Source organism: Hyla sarda, chromosome 2 (assembly GCF_029499605.1).
Source record: "Hyla sarda isolate aHylSar1 chromosome 2, aHylSar1.hap1, whole genome shotgun sequence".
In the NCBI taxonomy this organism is placed as follows: domain Eukaryota; kingdom Metazoa; phylum Chordata; class Amphibia; order Anura; family Hylidae; genus Hyla; species Hyla sarda.
This window is the reverse complement of record NC_079190.1, coordinates 11373294-11389843: the sequence shown is the minus strand read 5'-3', so window position 1 is coordinate 11389843 and position 16550 is coordinate 11373294. Positions and strand designations below refer to the sequence as shown.

At 39.9% G+C, this 16550-nt stretch overlaps 1 protein-coding gene across 1 annotated transcript in view; it reads left to right on the top strand.

Moving 5' to 3' along the window:
• Nucleotides 1-16550, top strand: part of MYO7A (myosin VIIA) — a gene marked incomplete in the record, with an annotated part of 248641 nt that overhangs the window by 134363 nt on the left and 97728 nt on the right. The window contains 1 exon segment of the mRNA XM_056561158.1: nt 15551-15688. Within this exon segment, the coding sequence (XP_056417133.1) occupies nt 15551-15688 (138 nt within the window).

Genomic DNA, 16550 nt, shown 5'->3' with positions numbered 1-16550 from the left:
TAACATCATACTATACAACATAACACAATATACAGGAATATAACATCATAATATAACACATAACACAATATACAGTAATATAACATCATACTATACAACATAACCCAATATACAGTAATATAACATCATACTATACAACATAACACAATATACAGTAATATAACATCATACTATACAACATAACACAATATACAGTAATATAACATCATACTATACAAATAACAATATACAGTAATATAACATCATATCACACAACATAACACAATATACAGTAATATAACATTAGATCACACAACATAACCCAATATACAGTAATATAACATCATACTATACAACATAACCCAATATACAGTAATATAACATCATACTATATAACATAACACAATATACAGTAATATAACATCATACTATATAACATAACACAATATACAGTAATATAACATCATACTATACAACATAACACAATATACAGTAATATAACATCATACTATACAACATAACACAATATACAGTGATATAACATCATACTATATAACATAACGCAATATACAGTAATATAACATCATACTATACAACATAACACAATATACAGTAATATAATATACTATACAACATAACACAATATACAGTAATATAATATACTATACAACATAACACAATATACAGTAATATAACATCATACTATACAACATAACACAATATACAGGAATATAACATCATACTATACAACATAACACAATATACAGGAATATAACATCATAATATACAACATAACACAATATACAGTAATATAACATCATACTATACAACATAACACAATATACAGTAATATAACATCATACTATACAACATAACACAATATACAGTAATATAACATCATACTATACAAATAACAATATACAGTAATATAATATCATACTATACAACATAACACAATATACAGTAATATAACATTAGATCACACAACATAACCCAATATACAGTAATATAACATCATACTATACAACATAACACAATATACAGTAATATAACATTAGATCACACAACATAACCCAATATACAGTAATATAACATCATACTATACAACATAACACAATATACAGTAATATAACATCATACTATATAACATAACACAATATGCAGTAATATAACATCATACTATACAACATAACACAATATACAGTAATATAACATCATATTATACAACATAACACAATATACAGTAATATAATATACTATACAACATAACACAATATACAGTAATATAACATCATACTATACAACATAACACAATATACAGTAATATAACATCATATCACACAACATAACACAATATACAGTAATATAACATCATACTATACAACATAACACAATATAATGTAATATAACACAATATAACACAACATAACACAATATACAGTAATATAACATCATACTATACAACATAACACAATATACAATAATATAACATCTAATTATACAACATAACACAATATACAGTAATATAACATCATATTATACAACATAACACAATATACAGTAATATAACATCATACTATACAACATAACACAATATACAGTAATATAACATCGTACTATACAACATAACACAATACACAGAAATAAAACATCATACTATACAACATAACACAATATACAGTAATATAACATCATACTATACAACATAACCCAATGAACAGTAATATAACATCGTACTATACAACATAACACAATATACAGTAATATAACATCATACTATACAACATAACACAATATACAGTAATATAACATCATACTATACAACATAACACAATATACAGTAATATAACATCATACTATACAACATAGCACAATATACAGTAATATAACATCATACTATACAACACAACACAATATACAGTAATATAACATAATACTATACAACACAACACAATATACAGTAATATAACATCATACTATACAACATAACACAATATACAGTAATATAACATCATATCACACAACATAACACAATATACAGTAATATAACATCATACTATACAACATAACCCAATATACAGTAATATAACATCATACTATACAACACAACACAATATACAGTAATATAACATCATACTATACAACATAACACAATATACAGTAATATAACATCATACTATACAACATAACACAATATACAGTAATATAACATCATACTATACAACATAACACAATATACAGTAATATAACATCATACTATACAACATAACACAATATACAGTAATAATATCATACTATACAACATAACACAATATACAGTAATAATATCATACTATACAACATAACACAATATACAGTAATAATATCATACTATACAACATAACACAATATACAGTAATAATATCATACTATACAACATAACACAATATACAGTAATAATATCATACTATACAACATAACACAATATACAGTAATAATATCATACTATGCAACATGGCACTATAATAATACAATAAAATATAACATCATACTATACAACATAACACAATATACAGTAATATAACATCATATCACACAACATAACACAATATACAGTTATATAACATCATACTATACAACATAACAAAATATACAGTTATATAACATCATACTATACAACAAAACACAATATACAGAAATATAACATCATACTATACAACGTAACACAATATACAGTAATATAACATCATACTATACAACATAGCACAATATACAGTAATATAACATCATATTATACAACATAACACAATATACAGTAATATAACATTAGATCAAACAACATAACACAATATGCAGTAATATAACATACTATACAACATAACCCAATATACAGTAATATAACATCATACTATACAACATAACACAATATACAGGAATATAACATCATAATATAACACATAACACAATATACAGTAATATAACATCATACTATACAACATAACCCAATATACAGTAATATAACATCATACTATACAACATAACACAATATACAGTAATATAACATCATACTATACAACATAACACAATATACAGTAATATAACATCATACTATACAAATAACAATATACAGTAATATAACATCATACTATACAACATAACACAATATACAGTAATATAACATTAGATCACACAACATAACCCAATATACAGTAATATAACATCATACTATACAACATAACACAATATACAGTAATATAACATTAGATCACACAACATAACCCAATATACAGTAATATAACATCATACTATACAACATAACACAATATACAGTAATATAACATCATACTATATAACATAACACAATATACAGTAATATAACATCATACTATATAACATAACACAATATACAGTAATATAACATCATACTATATAACATAACGCAATATACAGTAATATAACATCATACTATACAACATAACACAATATACAGTAATATAATATACTATACAACATAACACAATATACAGTAATATAACATCATACTATACAACATAACACAATATACAGGAATATAACATCATAATATACAACATAACACAATATACAGTAATATAACATCATACTATACAACATAACACAATATACAGTAATATAACATCATACTATACAAATAACAATATACAGTAATATAATATCATACTATACAACATAACACAATATACAGTAATATAACATTAGATCACACAACATAACCCAATATACAGTAATATAACATCATACTATACAACATAACACAATATACAGTAATATAACATTAGATCACACAACATAACCCAATATACAGTAATATAACATCATACTATACAACATAACACAATATACAGTAATATAACATTAGATCACACAACATAACACAATATACAGGAATATAACATCATAATATACAACATAACACAATATACAGGAATATAACATCATAATATACAACATAACACAATATACAGTAATATAACATCATACTATACAACATAACACAATATACAGTAATATAACATCATACTATACAATATAACACAATATACAGTAATATAACATTAGATCACACAACATAACCCAATATACAGTAATATAACATCATACTATACAACATAACACAATATACAGTAATATAACATTAGATCAAACAACATAACACAATATGCAGTAATATAACATACTATACAACATAACCCAATATACAGTAATATAACATCATACTATACAACATAACACAATATACAGGAATATAACATCATAATATAACACATAACACAATATACAGTAATATAACATCATACTATACAACATAACACAATATACAGTAATATAACATTAGATCACACAACATAACCCAATATACAGTAATATAACATCATACTATACAACATAACACAATATACAGTAATATAACATCATACTATATAACATAACACAATATGCAGTAATATAACATCATACTATACAACATAACACAATATACAGTAATATAACATCATATTATACAACATAACACAATATACAGTAATATAATATACTATACAACATAACACAATATACAGTAATATAACATCATACTATACAACATAACACAATATGCAGTAATATAACATCATATCACACAACATAACACAATATACAGTAATATAACATCATACTATACAACATAACACAATATAATGTAATATAACACAATATAACACAACATAACACAATATACAGTAATATAACATCATACTATACAACATAACACAATATACAATAATATAACATCTAATTATACAACATAACACAATATACAGTAATATAACATCATATTATACAACATAACACAATATACAGTAATATAACATCATACTATACAACATAACACAATATACAGTAATATAACATCGTACTATACAACATAACACAATATACAGTAATATAACATCATACTATACAACATAACACAATATACAGTAATATAACATCATACTATACAACATAACCCAATGTGTACAGTAATATAACATCATACTATACAACACAACACAATATACAGTAATATAACATAATACTATACAACACAACACAATATACAGTAATATAACATCATACTATACAACATAACACAATATACATTAATATAACATCATATCACACAACATAACACAATATACAGTAATATAACATCATACTATACAACATAACATCATATACAGTAATATAACATCATACTGTACAACATAACACAATATACAGTAATATAACATAATACTATACAACATAACACAATATACAGGAATATAACATCATACTATACAACATAACCCAATATACAGTGATATAACATCATACTATACAACATAACACAATATACAGGAATATAACATCATACTATACAACATAACACAATATAACACAACATAACACAATATACAGTAATATAACACAATATAACACAACATAACACAATATACAGTAATATAACATCATACTATACAACATAACACAATATACAGTAATATAACATCATACTATACAACCTAACACAATACACAGTAATATAACATCATATTATACAACATAACGCAATATACAGTAATATAACATAATACTATACAACATAACACAATATACAGTGATATAACATCATACTATACAACATAACACAATATACAGGAATATAACATCATACTATACAACATAACACAATATAACACAACATAACACAATATACAGTAATATAACATCATACTATACAACATAACACAATATACAGTAATATAACATCATACTATACAACCTAACACAATACACAGTAATATAACATCATACTATACAACATAACACAATACACAGTAATATAACATCATATTATACAACATAACGCAATATACAGTAATATAACATCATACTATACAACATAACACAATACACAGTAATATAACATCATATTATACAACATAACGCAATATACAGTAATATAACATCATACTATACAACATAACACAATATAATGTAATATAACACAATATAACACAACATAACACAATATACAGGAATATAACACAATATAACACAACATAACACAATATACAGGAATATAACATCATACTATACAACATAACACAATATACAGTAATATAACATCATACTATATAACATAACACAATATACAGTAATATAACATCATACTATACAACATAACACAATATACAGTAATATAACATCATACTATAAAACATAACACAATATACAGGAATATAACATCATACTATACAACATAACACAATATACAGTAATATAACATCATACTATATAACATAACACAATATACAGTAATAATATCATACTATACAACATAACACAATATACAGTAATATAACATCATACTATACAACATAACACAATATAACACAATATAACACAACATAACCCAATATACAGTAATATAACATCATACTATACAACATAACACAATATACAGTAATATAACATCATATCACACAACATAACACAATATACAGTAATATAACACAATATCACACACTGTACACGCAGTTTTTCTGGTCGCGCCAGTTGGTAAACTCCCTCCTGTTGCAAAATACAATCAGCGTAGATCAGTGTTTCCCAACCAGTGTGTCTCCAGCTGTTGCAAAACTACAACTCCCAGCATGCCCGGACAGCCGTGGTCCACAATGGTTGGGAAACAGCAATGTAAGTGATGAAGCTGGCAGCAGCGCCGTCCATTACTGGCAGTGAAAGTCGTCTGTGTCCCGGCGTCCTCAGCGCGGATGTTTTTTCCTGTTTCCCGTCATCTTTATATCATCGCTGCCCGACTATAATCTCTATTGTCCTTGGTGCCTTTGAGGACTCTATATATATATGTATCTGTATCTGTATATATATATGTATTATAGGAGAACGTGTTGTATCAAAGCTTATCTAGGCTTCCCCCAAAAACTGACACCCCAGCCCTGGTCAAGGCTTGTGTGTGCCCCCCATTGTCATCCGGCGCCCCTCCTCCCACCATTTCTCCTTTATGTAGTTCTCTTTCCTCCTGCAAATGTTTACAAACCTCCTCCGTCACCCCAAAAATCCATTTAGGGTAAAACCAGGGCCGGTCCTGCCTATAGGCAAAATAGGCAGCTGCCTAGAGCGCCCTCTTGATGCCCGATGCAAGGAAATTAGCAACCAGCCAGCATCCAAAGCACCCACCCAACCAGCACCACCGACGTGTGAGGAGGGGGTTTGTTACAGTGTGTCACCCCAGTAGTAAGGAGATTACATGAGGAGGAGGTTTGTTACAGTGTGTCACCCCAGTAGTAAGGAGATTACATGAGGAGGAGGTTTGTTACAGTGTGTCACCCCAGTAGTAAGGAGATTACATGAGGAGGAGGTTTGTTACAATGTGTCACCCCAGTAGTAAGGAGATTACATGATGAGGAGGTTTGTTACAGTGTGTCACCCCAGTAGTAAGGAGATTACATGATGAGGAGGTTTGTTACAGTGTGTCACCCCAGTAGTAAGGTGATTACATGAGGAGGAGGTTTGTTATAGTGTGTCACCCCAGTAGTAAGGAGATTAGATGAGGAGGAGGTTTGTTACAGTGTGTCACCCCAGTAGTAAGGAGATTACATGAGGAGGAGGTTTGTTACAGTGTGTCACCCCAGTAGTAAGGAGATTACATGAGGAGGGGTTTGTTACAGTGTGTCACCCCAGTAGTAAGGAGATTACATGAGGAGGAGGGTTGTTACAGTGTGACACCCCAGTAGTAAGTGATTACATGAGGAGTAGGTTTGTTACAGTGTGTCACCCCAGTAGTAAGGAGATTACATGAGGAGGAGGTTTGTTACAGTGTGTCACCCCAGTAGTAAGGAGATTACATGAGGAGGGGTTTGTTACAGTGTGTCACCCCAGTAGTAAGGAGATTACATGAGGAGGGGTTTGTTACAGTGTGTCACCCCAGTAGTAAGGAGATTACATGAGGAGGAGGGTTGTTACAGTGTGACACCCCAGTAGTAAGTGATTACATGAGGAGTAGGTTTGTTACAGTGTGTCACCCCAGTAGTAAGGAGATTACATGAGGAGGAGGCTTGTTGCAATGTGTCACCCAAGTAGTAAGGAGATTACATGAGGAGGAGGTTTGTTACAGTGTATCACCCCAGTAGTAAGGAGATTACATTAGGAGGAGGTGGTTTACAGTGTGTCACCCCAGTAGTAAGGCGATTACATGAGGAGGAGGTTTGTTACAGTGTGTCACCCCAGTAGTAAGGAGATTACATGAGGAGGGGTTTGTTACAGTGTGGCACCCCAGTAGTAAGGAGATTACATGAGGAGGAGGTTTGTTACAGTGTGTCACCCCAGTAGTAAGGAGATTACATGAGGAGGGGGTTTGTTACAGTGTGTCATCCCAGTAGTAAGGTGATTACATGAGTAGGAGGTTTGTTACAATGTGTCACCCCAGTAGTAAGGTGATTACATGAGGAGGAGGTTTGTTACAGTGTGTCACCCCAGTAGTAAGGAGATTACATGAGGAGGGGGTTTGTTACAGTGTGTCACCCCAGTAGTAAGGTGATTACATGAGGAGGAGGTTTGTTACAGTGTGTCGCTTCAGTAGTAAGGAGATTATACGAGGAGGAGGTTTGTTACAGTGTGTCACCCCAGTAGTAAGGAGATTACATGAGGAGGAGGTTTGTTACAGTGTGTCACCCCAGTAGTAAGGAGATTACATGAGGAGGAGGTTTGTTACAGTGTGTCGCTTCAGTAGTAAGGAGATTATATGAGGAGGAGGTTTGTTACAGTGTGTCACCCCAGTAGTAAGGAGATTACATGAGGAGGAGGTTTGTTACAGTGTGTCACCCCAGTAGTAAGGTGATTACATGTGGAGGAGGTTTGTTACAGTGTGTCACCCCAGTAGTAAGGAGATTACATGAGGAGGAGGTTCGTTACAGTGTGTCACCCCAGTAGTAAGGAGATTACATGAGGAGGAGGTTTGTTACAGTGTGTCACCCCAGTAGTAAGGAGATTACACGAGGAGAAGGTTTGTTACAGTGTGTCGCTTCAGTAGTAAGGAGATTATATGAGGAGGAGGTTTGTTACAGTGTGTCACCCCAGTAGTAAGTAGATTACATGAGTAGGAGGTTTGTTACAGTGTGTCACCCCAGTAGTAAGGTGATTACATGTGGAGGAGGTTTGTTACAGTGTGTCACCCCAGTAGTAAGGAGATTACATGAGGAGGAGGTTTGTTACAGTGTGTCACCCCAGTAGTAAGGAGATTACATGAGGAGGAGGTTTGTTACAGTGTGTCACCACAGTAGTAAGGAGATTACATGAGGAGGAGGTTTGTTACAGTGTGTCACCCCAGTAGTAAGGAGATTACATGGGGAGAAGGTTTGTTACAGTGTGTCGCTTCAGTAGTAAGGAGATTATATGAGGAGGAGGTTTGTTACAGTGTGTCACCCCAGTAGTAAGGAGATTTGCCTAGGGTGGCAAAAATCCTTGCACCAGCCCTGGGTAAAACAGTAGATGACTTTGAAGGAAGCAGTGTAATAGGGGTCATTTTTAAAGGTTTTTCTATGATTTAAAGGGGTACTCTATAGTAAAAAAGTTGTTTTCTGGCTCCAGAAAGTTAAACAGATTTGTAAATCACTTATATATAAAAATCCTAACCCTTCCAGTACTTATCAGCTGCTGTATGCTCCAGAGGAAGTTGTTTAGTTCTTTCCAGTCTGACCACAGTGCTCTCTGCTGACACCTCTGTCCGTGTCAGGAACTGTCCAGAGTAGAAGCAAAACCCTATAGCAATCCTGTCCTGACCCGGAGTACCCATTTAATTTTGATGGACTATCCTTGGTATATACACCAGTGTTCTACAGGCTGCGGCCCTCCAGCTGTTGCAAAACTACAACTACTAGCATGCCCGGACAGCCGTTGGCTGTCCGTGGCATGCTGGGAGTTGTAGTTTTGCAACAGCTAGAGGGCCATAGTTTGGCGACGTCTGACCTATACCAAGGATAGTCCATCAAAATGTGATTCTCTTGCCTCTTCAGTTACCTTATTATTTTTGATACGAGGACCCCTTTAAGGTTCCTCCCCTACTACAGCAGGCAGTCCCTCACACCCAGCAAGGGAAAGATACTGCAGCTGCATCCCCCTCCTCCCTCACTTCACAATATTTTACATACTTTACCCTAGATGGGTTTTGGGGTATTTAAAGGGGTTCTCTAGTGGAAAACTATTTTATTTTATTTTTTCAAATGAACTGGTGCCAGAAAGTTAAACAGATTTGTAAATTACTTCTATTAAAAAAATCTTAATCCCTCCAATACTTATCTGCTGCTGCATGCTCAAGAGGAAGTTGTATTTCTTTTTTTCCAGTCTGACCACAGTGCTCTCTGCTGACACCTCTGTCTGTGTCAGGAAGAACTGTCCAGAGTAGGAGCAAATCCTCATAACAAACCTATCCTGCTGTGTACAGTTCCTGACATGGACAGAGGTGTCAGCAGGGAGCACTGTGGACAGACAGTAAAACTATTCAACTTCCTCTGTAGTATACAGCAGCTGATAAGTACTGGAAGGATTAAGATTTTCAAATAGAATTTGCAAATCTGTTTAACTTTCTGACACCAGTTCATTAAAAAATAATTGTTTTCCAATGGAGTACCCCTTTAAGGGAGTCCCCTGACCTCTACACTTCATCCTCTGGATCTGTATATTGAGCCTCACAATGTAGTTTTTAATAGGAAAACATCTATTTGCTTGTGTAGACATCAAAAAGGGGTCCTGGTGCTTCGGTGGGTGATAGGATATTCAGTCGTGGGGTCTTCTGGGAGTTAAAGAGGAGTTTGCACTGAAGAGCAGGGGATGGTAGGATTTTTTGGGGGTATTAGCATCTACTCATAGCTGGAGAAGCACTTACCTACCACTTTACCGTCCTTGTTACTATATCTCTGCATGTTGTGTGATTTGGATGTAGTGTGTGCAGATATTATATAGTGCGTGTAGATTAGAACCACTGCCCCCTCCAGCAGTGTCCCTATTATCCTGCCAGTGGTTACTACAATGTTGTATGTTAACCTTTGTGACCCCTCCAGCAGTGTCCCTATTATTCCAGCAGTACAGGGGTTACTTCAGTATTGTACATTAGCACCATTGTCTATCCACCAGTGTACTCCATGATCCTGGCAGTGCAGGGGTTACTCCAGAGTTGTAGATTGGCATGTTTGCCCCCACTTACCCTCCATTATTGTTCCCTACCATTCTGGCAGGGCAGGGGTTACTCCAGAGCTGTAGATTGGCATGTTTGCCCGCTCTTCCCTATGATCCTGGCAGTGCAGGGGTTACTCCAGAGCTGTAGATTGACATGTTTGCCCCTCTTACCCTCCATTATTGTTCCCTATGATCCTGGCAGGGCAGGGGTTACTCCGGAGCTGTAGATTGGCATGTTTGCCCCCTCTTCCCCCTCAGCAGTGTTCTCTACCATCCTGGCAGGGCAGGGGTTACTCCGGAGCTGTAGATTGGCATGTTTGCCCCCTCTTCCCTCCCATCCTGGCAGTGCAGGGGTTACTCCGGAGCAGTAGATTGGCATGTTTGCCCTATGATCCTGGCAGTGCAGGGGTTACTCCTGAGCTGTAGATTGGCATGTTTGCCCCCTCCTCCCTCCCATCCTGGCAGTGCAGGGGTTACTCCGGAGCTGTAGATTGGCAGGTTTGCCCCCTCTTCCCTATGATCCTGGCAGTGCAGGGGTTACTCCAGAGCTGTAGATTGGCATGTTTGCCCGCTCTTCCCTACCATCCTGGCACTGCAGGGGTTACTCCATAGTTGTAGATTGGCATGTTTGCCCTATGATCCTGGCAGTGCAGGGGTTACTCTGGAGCTGTAGATTGGCATGTTTGCCCTATGATCCTGGCAGTGCAGGGGTTACTCCGGAGCAGTAGATTGGCATGTTTGCCCCCTCTTCCCTCCCATCCTGGCAGTGCAGGGGTTACTCCAGAGCTGTAGATTGGCCCCTCTGCCCCCTCTTACCCTCCATTATTGTTCCCTTCCATCCTGGCAGTGCAGGGGTTACTCCGGAGCTGTAGATTGGCATGTTTGCCCCCTCTTCCCTCCCATCCTGGCAGTGCAGGGGTTACTCCGGAGCTGTAGATTGGCATGTTTGCCCCCTCTTCCCTCCCATCCTGGCAGTGCAGGGGTTACTCCGGAGCTGTAGATTGGCATCTTTGCCCCCTCTTCCCTCCCATCCTGGCAGTGCAGGGGTTACTCCGGAGCTGTAGATTGGCATGTTTGCCCCCTCTTCCCTCCCATCCTGGCAGTGCAGGGGTTACTCCGGAGCTGTAGATTGGCATGTTTGCCCCCTTTTCCCTCCCATCCTGGCAGTGCAGGGGTTACTCCGGAGCTGTAGATTGGCATGTTTGCCCCCTCTTCCCTCCCATCCTGGCAGTGCAGGGGTTACTCCGGAGCTGTAGATTGTCATGTTTGCCCTATGATCCTGGCAGTGCAGGGGTTACTCCAGAGCTGTAGATTGGCATGTTTGCCCTATGATCCTGGCAGTGCAGGGGTTACTCCGGAGCAGTAGATTGGCCCCTCTGCCCCCTCTTACCCTCCATTATTGTTCCCTCCCATCCTGGCAGTGCAGGGGTTACTCCGGAGCTGTAGATTGGCATGTTTGCCCCCTCTTCCCTCCCATCCTGGCAGTGCAGGGGTTACTCCGGAGCTGTAGATTGGCATGTTTGCCCCCTCTTCCCTCCCATCCTGGCAGTGCAGGGGTTACTCCGGAGCTGTAGATTGGCATCTTTGCCCCCTCTTCCCTCCCATCCTGGCAGTGCAGGGGTTACTCCGGAGCTGTAGATTGGCATGTTTGCCCCCTCTTCCCTCCCATCCTGGCAGTGCAGGGGTTACTCCGGAGCTGTAGATTGGCATGTTTGCCCTATGATCCTGGCAGTGCAGGGGTTACTCCGGAGCAGTAGATTGGCATGTTTGCCCCCTCTTCCCTCCCATCCTGGCAGTGCAGGGGTTACTCCAGAGCTGTAGATTGGCCCCTCTGCCCCCTCTTACCCTCCATTATTGTTCCCTCCCATCCTGGCAGTGCAGGGGTTACTCCGGAGCTGTAGATTGGCATGTTTGCCCCCTCTTCCCTCCCATCCTGGCAGTGCAGGGGTTACTCCGGAGCTGTAGATTGGCATGTTTGCCCCCTCTTTCCTCCCATCCTGGCAGTGCAGGGGTTGTTCCGGAGCTGTAGATTGTCATGTTTGCCCTATGATCCTGGCAGTGCAGGGGTTACTCCGGAGCAGAAGATTGGCCCCTCTGCCCCCTCTTACCCTCCATTATTGTTCCCTCCCATCCTGGCAGTGCAGGGGTTACTCCGGAGCTGTAGATTGGCATGTTTGCCCCCTCTTCCCTCCCATCCTGGCAGTGCAGGGGTTACTCCGGAGCTGTAGATTGGCATGTTTGCCCCCTCTTCCCTCCCATCCTGGCAGTGCAGGGGTTACTCCGGAGCTGTAGATTGTCATGTTTGCCCTATGATCCTGGCAGTGCAGGGGTTACTCCGGAGCAGAAGATTGGCCCCTCTGCCCCCTCTTACCCTCCATTATTGTTCCCTCCCATCCTGGCAGTGCAGGGGTTACTCCGGAGCTGTAGATTGGCATGTTTGCCCCCTCTTCCCTCCCATCCTGGCAGTGCAGGGGTTACTCCGGAGCTGTAGATTGGCATGTTTGCCCCCTCTTCCCTCCCATCCTGGCAGTGCAGGGGTTACTCCGGAGCTGTAGATTGGCATGTTTGCCCCCTCTTCCCTCCCATCCTGGCAGTGCAGGGGTTACTCCGGAGCTGTAGATTGGCCCCTCTGCCCCCTCTTCCCTCCCATCCTGGCAGTGCAGGGGTTACTCCGGAGCTGTAGATTGGCATGTTTGCCCCCTCTTCCCTCCCATCCTGGCAGTGCAGGGGTTACTCCGGAGCTGTAGATTGGCATGTTTGCCCTATGATCCTGGCAGTGCAGGGGTTACTCCGGAGCTGTAGATTGGCATGTTTGCCCCCCTCTTCCCTCCCATCCTGGCAGTGCAGGGGTTACTCCGGAGCTGTAGATTGGCATGTTTTCCCTCCCATCCTGGCAGTGCAGGGGTTACTCCGGAGCTGTAGATTGGCCCCTCTGCCCCCTCTTCCCTCCCATCCTGGCAGTGCAGGGGTTACTCTGGAGCTGTAGATTGGCATGTTTGCCCCCTCTTCCCTCCCATCCTGGCAGTGCAGGGGTTACTCCGGAGCTGTAGATTGGCATGTTTGCCCCCTCTTCCCTCCCATCCTGGCAGTGCAGGGGTTACTCCGGAGCTGTAGATTGGCATGTTTGCCCTATGATCCTGGCAGTGCAGGGGTTACTCCGGAGCTGTAGATTGGCATGTTTGCCCCCTCTTCCCTCCCATCCTGGCAGTGCAGGGGTTACTCCGGAGCTGTAGATTGGCATGTTTGCCCCCTCTTCCCTCCCATCCTGGCAGTGCAGGGGTTACTCCGGAGCTGTAGATTGGCATCTTTGCCTCCTCTTCCCTCCCATCCTGGCAGTGCAGGGGTTACTCCGGAGCTGTAGATTGGCCCCTCTGCCCCCTCTTCCCTCCCATCCTGGCAGTGCAGGGGTTACTCCGGAGCTGTAGATTGGCATGTTTGCCCCCTCTTCCTTCCCATCCTGGCAGTGCAGGGGTTACTCCGGAGCTGTAGATTGGCATGTTTGCCCCCTCTTCCCTCCCATCCTGGCAGTGCAGGGGTTACTCCGGAGCTGTAGATTGGCATGTTTGCCCTATGATCCTGGCAGTGCAGGGGTTACTCCGGAGCTGTAGATTGGCATGTTTGCCCCCTCTTCCCTCCCATCCTGGCAGTGCAGGGGTTACTCCGGAGCTGTAGATTGGCATGTTTGCCCCCTCTTCCCTCCCATCCTGGCAGTGCAGGGGTTACTCCGGAGCTGTAGATTGGCATCTTTGCCCCCTCTTCCCTCCCATCCTGGCAGTGCAGGGGTTACTCCGGAGCTGTAGATTGGCCCCTCTGCCCCCTCTTCCCTCCCATCCTGGCAGTGCAGGGGTTACTCCGGAGCTGTAGATTGGCATGTTTGCCCCCTCTTCCTTCCCATCCTGGCAGTGCAGGGGTTACTCCGGAGCTGTAGATTGGCATGTTTGCTCCCTCTTCCCTCCCATCCTGGCAGTGCAGGGGTTACTCCGGAGCTGTAGATTGGCATGTTTGCCCCCTCTTCCCTCCCATCCTGGCAGTGCAGGGGTTACTCCGGAGCTGTAGATTGGCATGTTTGCCCCCTCTTCCCTCCCATCCTGGCAGTGCAGGGGTTACTCCGGAGCTGTAGATTGGCATGTTTGCCCCCTCTTCCCTCCCATCCTGGCAGTGCAGGGGTTACTCCGGAGCTGTAGATTGGCATGTTTGCCCCCTCTTCCCTCCCATCCTGGCAGTGCAGGGGTTACTCCGGAGCTGTAGATTGGCCCCTCTGCCCCCTCCATGGTGACACTGCGGAGAGGAAGAGTCCTTATCATCCTTTCATTTCCTGACACAGATTTGTTTTCTTCTAATTCCAATGTATTTTTTGCAGGGGGCTGAGACCAGGAAACGTTCGCCCACCCTGAGCAGTCAGTTTAAGCGCTCGCTGGAGCTGCTCATGAGAACGCTAAGCGTGTGCCAGCCCTTCTTCGTGCGCTGCATCAAGCCCAATGAGTACAAGAAGCCTTTGGTAAGTTTACTGGTGGGCATTGGGGGAGGGGCAAATACTTTTGTGTTTCACATATCACTTTGTCACCACCTGTGTTATCTACCCTAGCTGTAAGCCATACAGTCAGGCGAGCATTGAAAGGGTTAACTGCGGGTAAAGAATCACTGCTGATGGACTACAAGTCACAGCCAGCCCTACCAGCCAAGCAACATAGGGTCTATAAGACATCTTTTTCTTCTGGGCTCCTCCTAGTACAAAGGTTTTACCCCAAACTGGACATATACCCTCCCATGACGGATGTGAGGGATTATGGGGTCCATGTCCTTATGTAATGTTCTATGCAAAAATAGTGACCCCCTTATATGTAACAGCCACAGTGACCCCATGACATTGACAACTACTGTACCCCATAACGTTAACTGCAGGGCTTCCCCAATAATAGTGGCCACATAACAGTGCCCCAAAAATCTGAAAACCCGAAAGCCCCTATAGCAGCCACACATGAAGCCCCATAAATCTGACAACTATAGAGCCCCTATAGCAGCCCTACATAGGGCCCCATAAATCTGACAGCCATAGAGACCCTATCACAGGCACAAATGGGGCCCCATAAATCTGAAAACCTGAGAGCCCCTATAGCAGCCACATGTGGGACCCTATAAATCTGACAGCCATAGAGCCCCTATAACAGCCACAGATGGGGCCCTATAAATGTCAGTATGCCCATTTAGACATCATGTAGGATCACTGGGTTTAGAGCCGCCATTCCCTTACACCCTCACAGGTTTCTTCTATACCAGTGTTGGCCCCTGGAGTAGAGGTGATGATATATGGGGTTCATATCATCTAACATATTGTGTAGCAGATACATAACGATAGACTG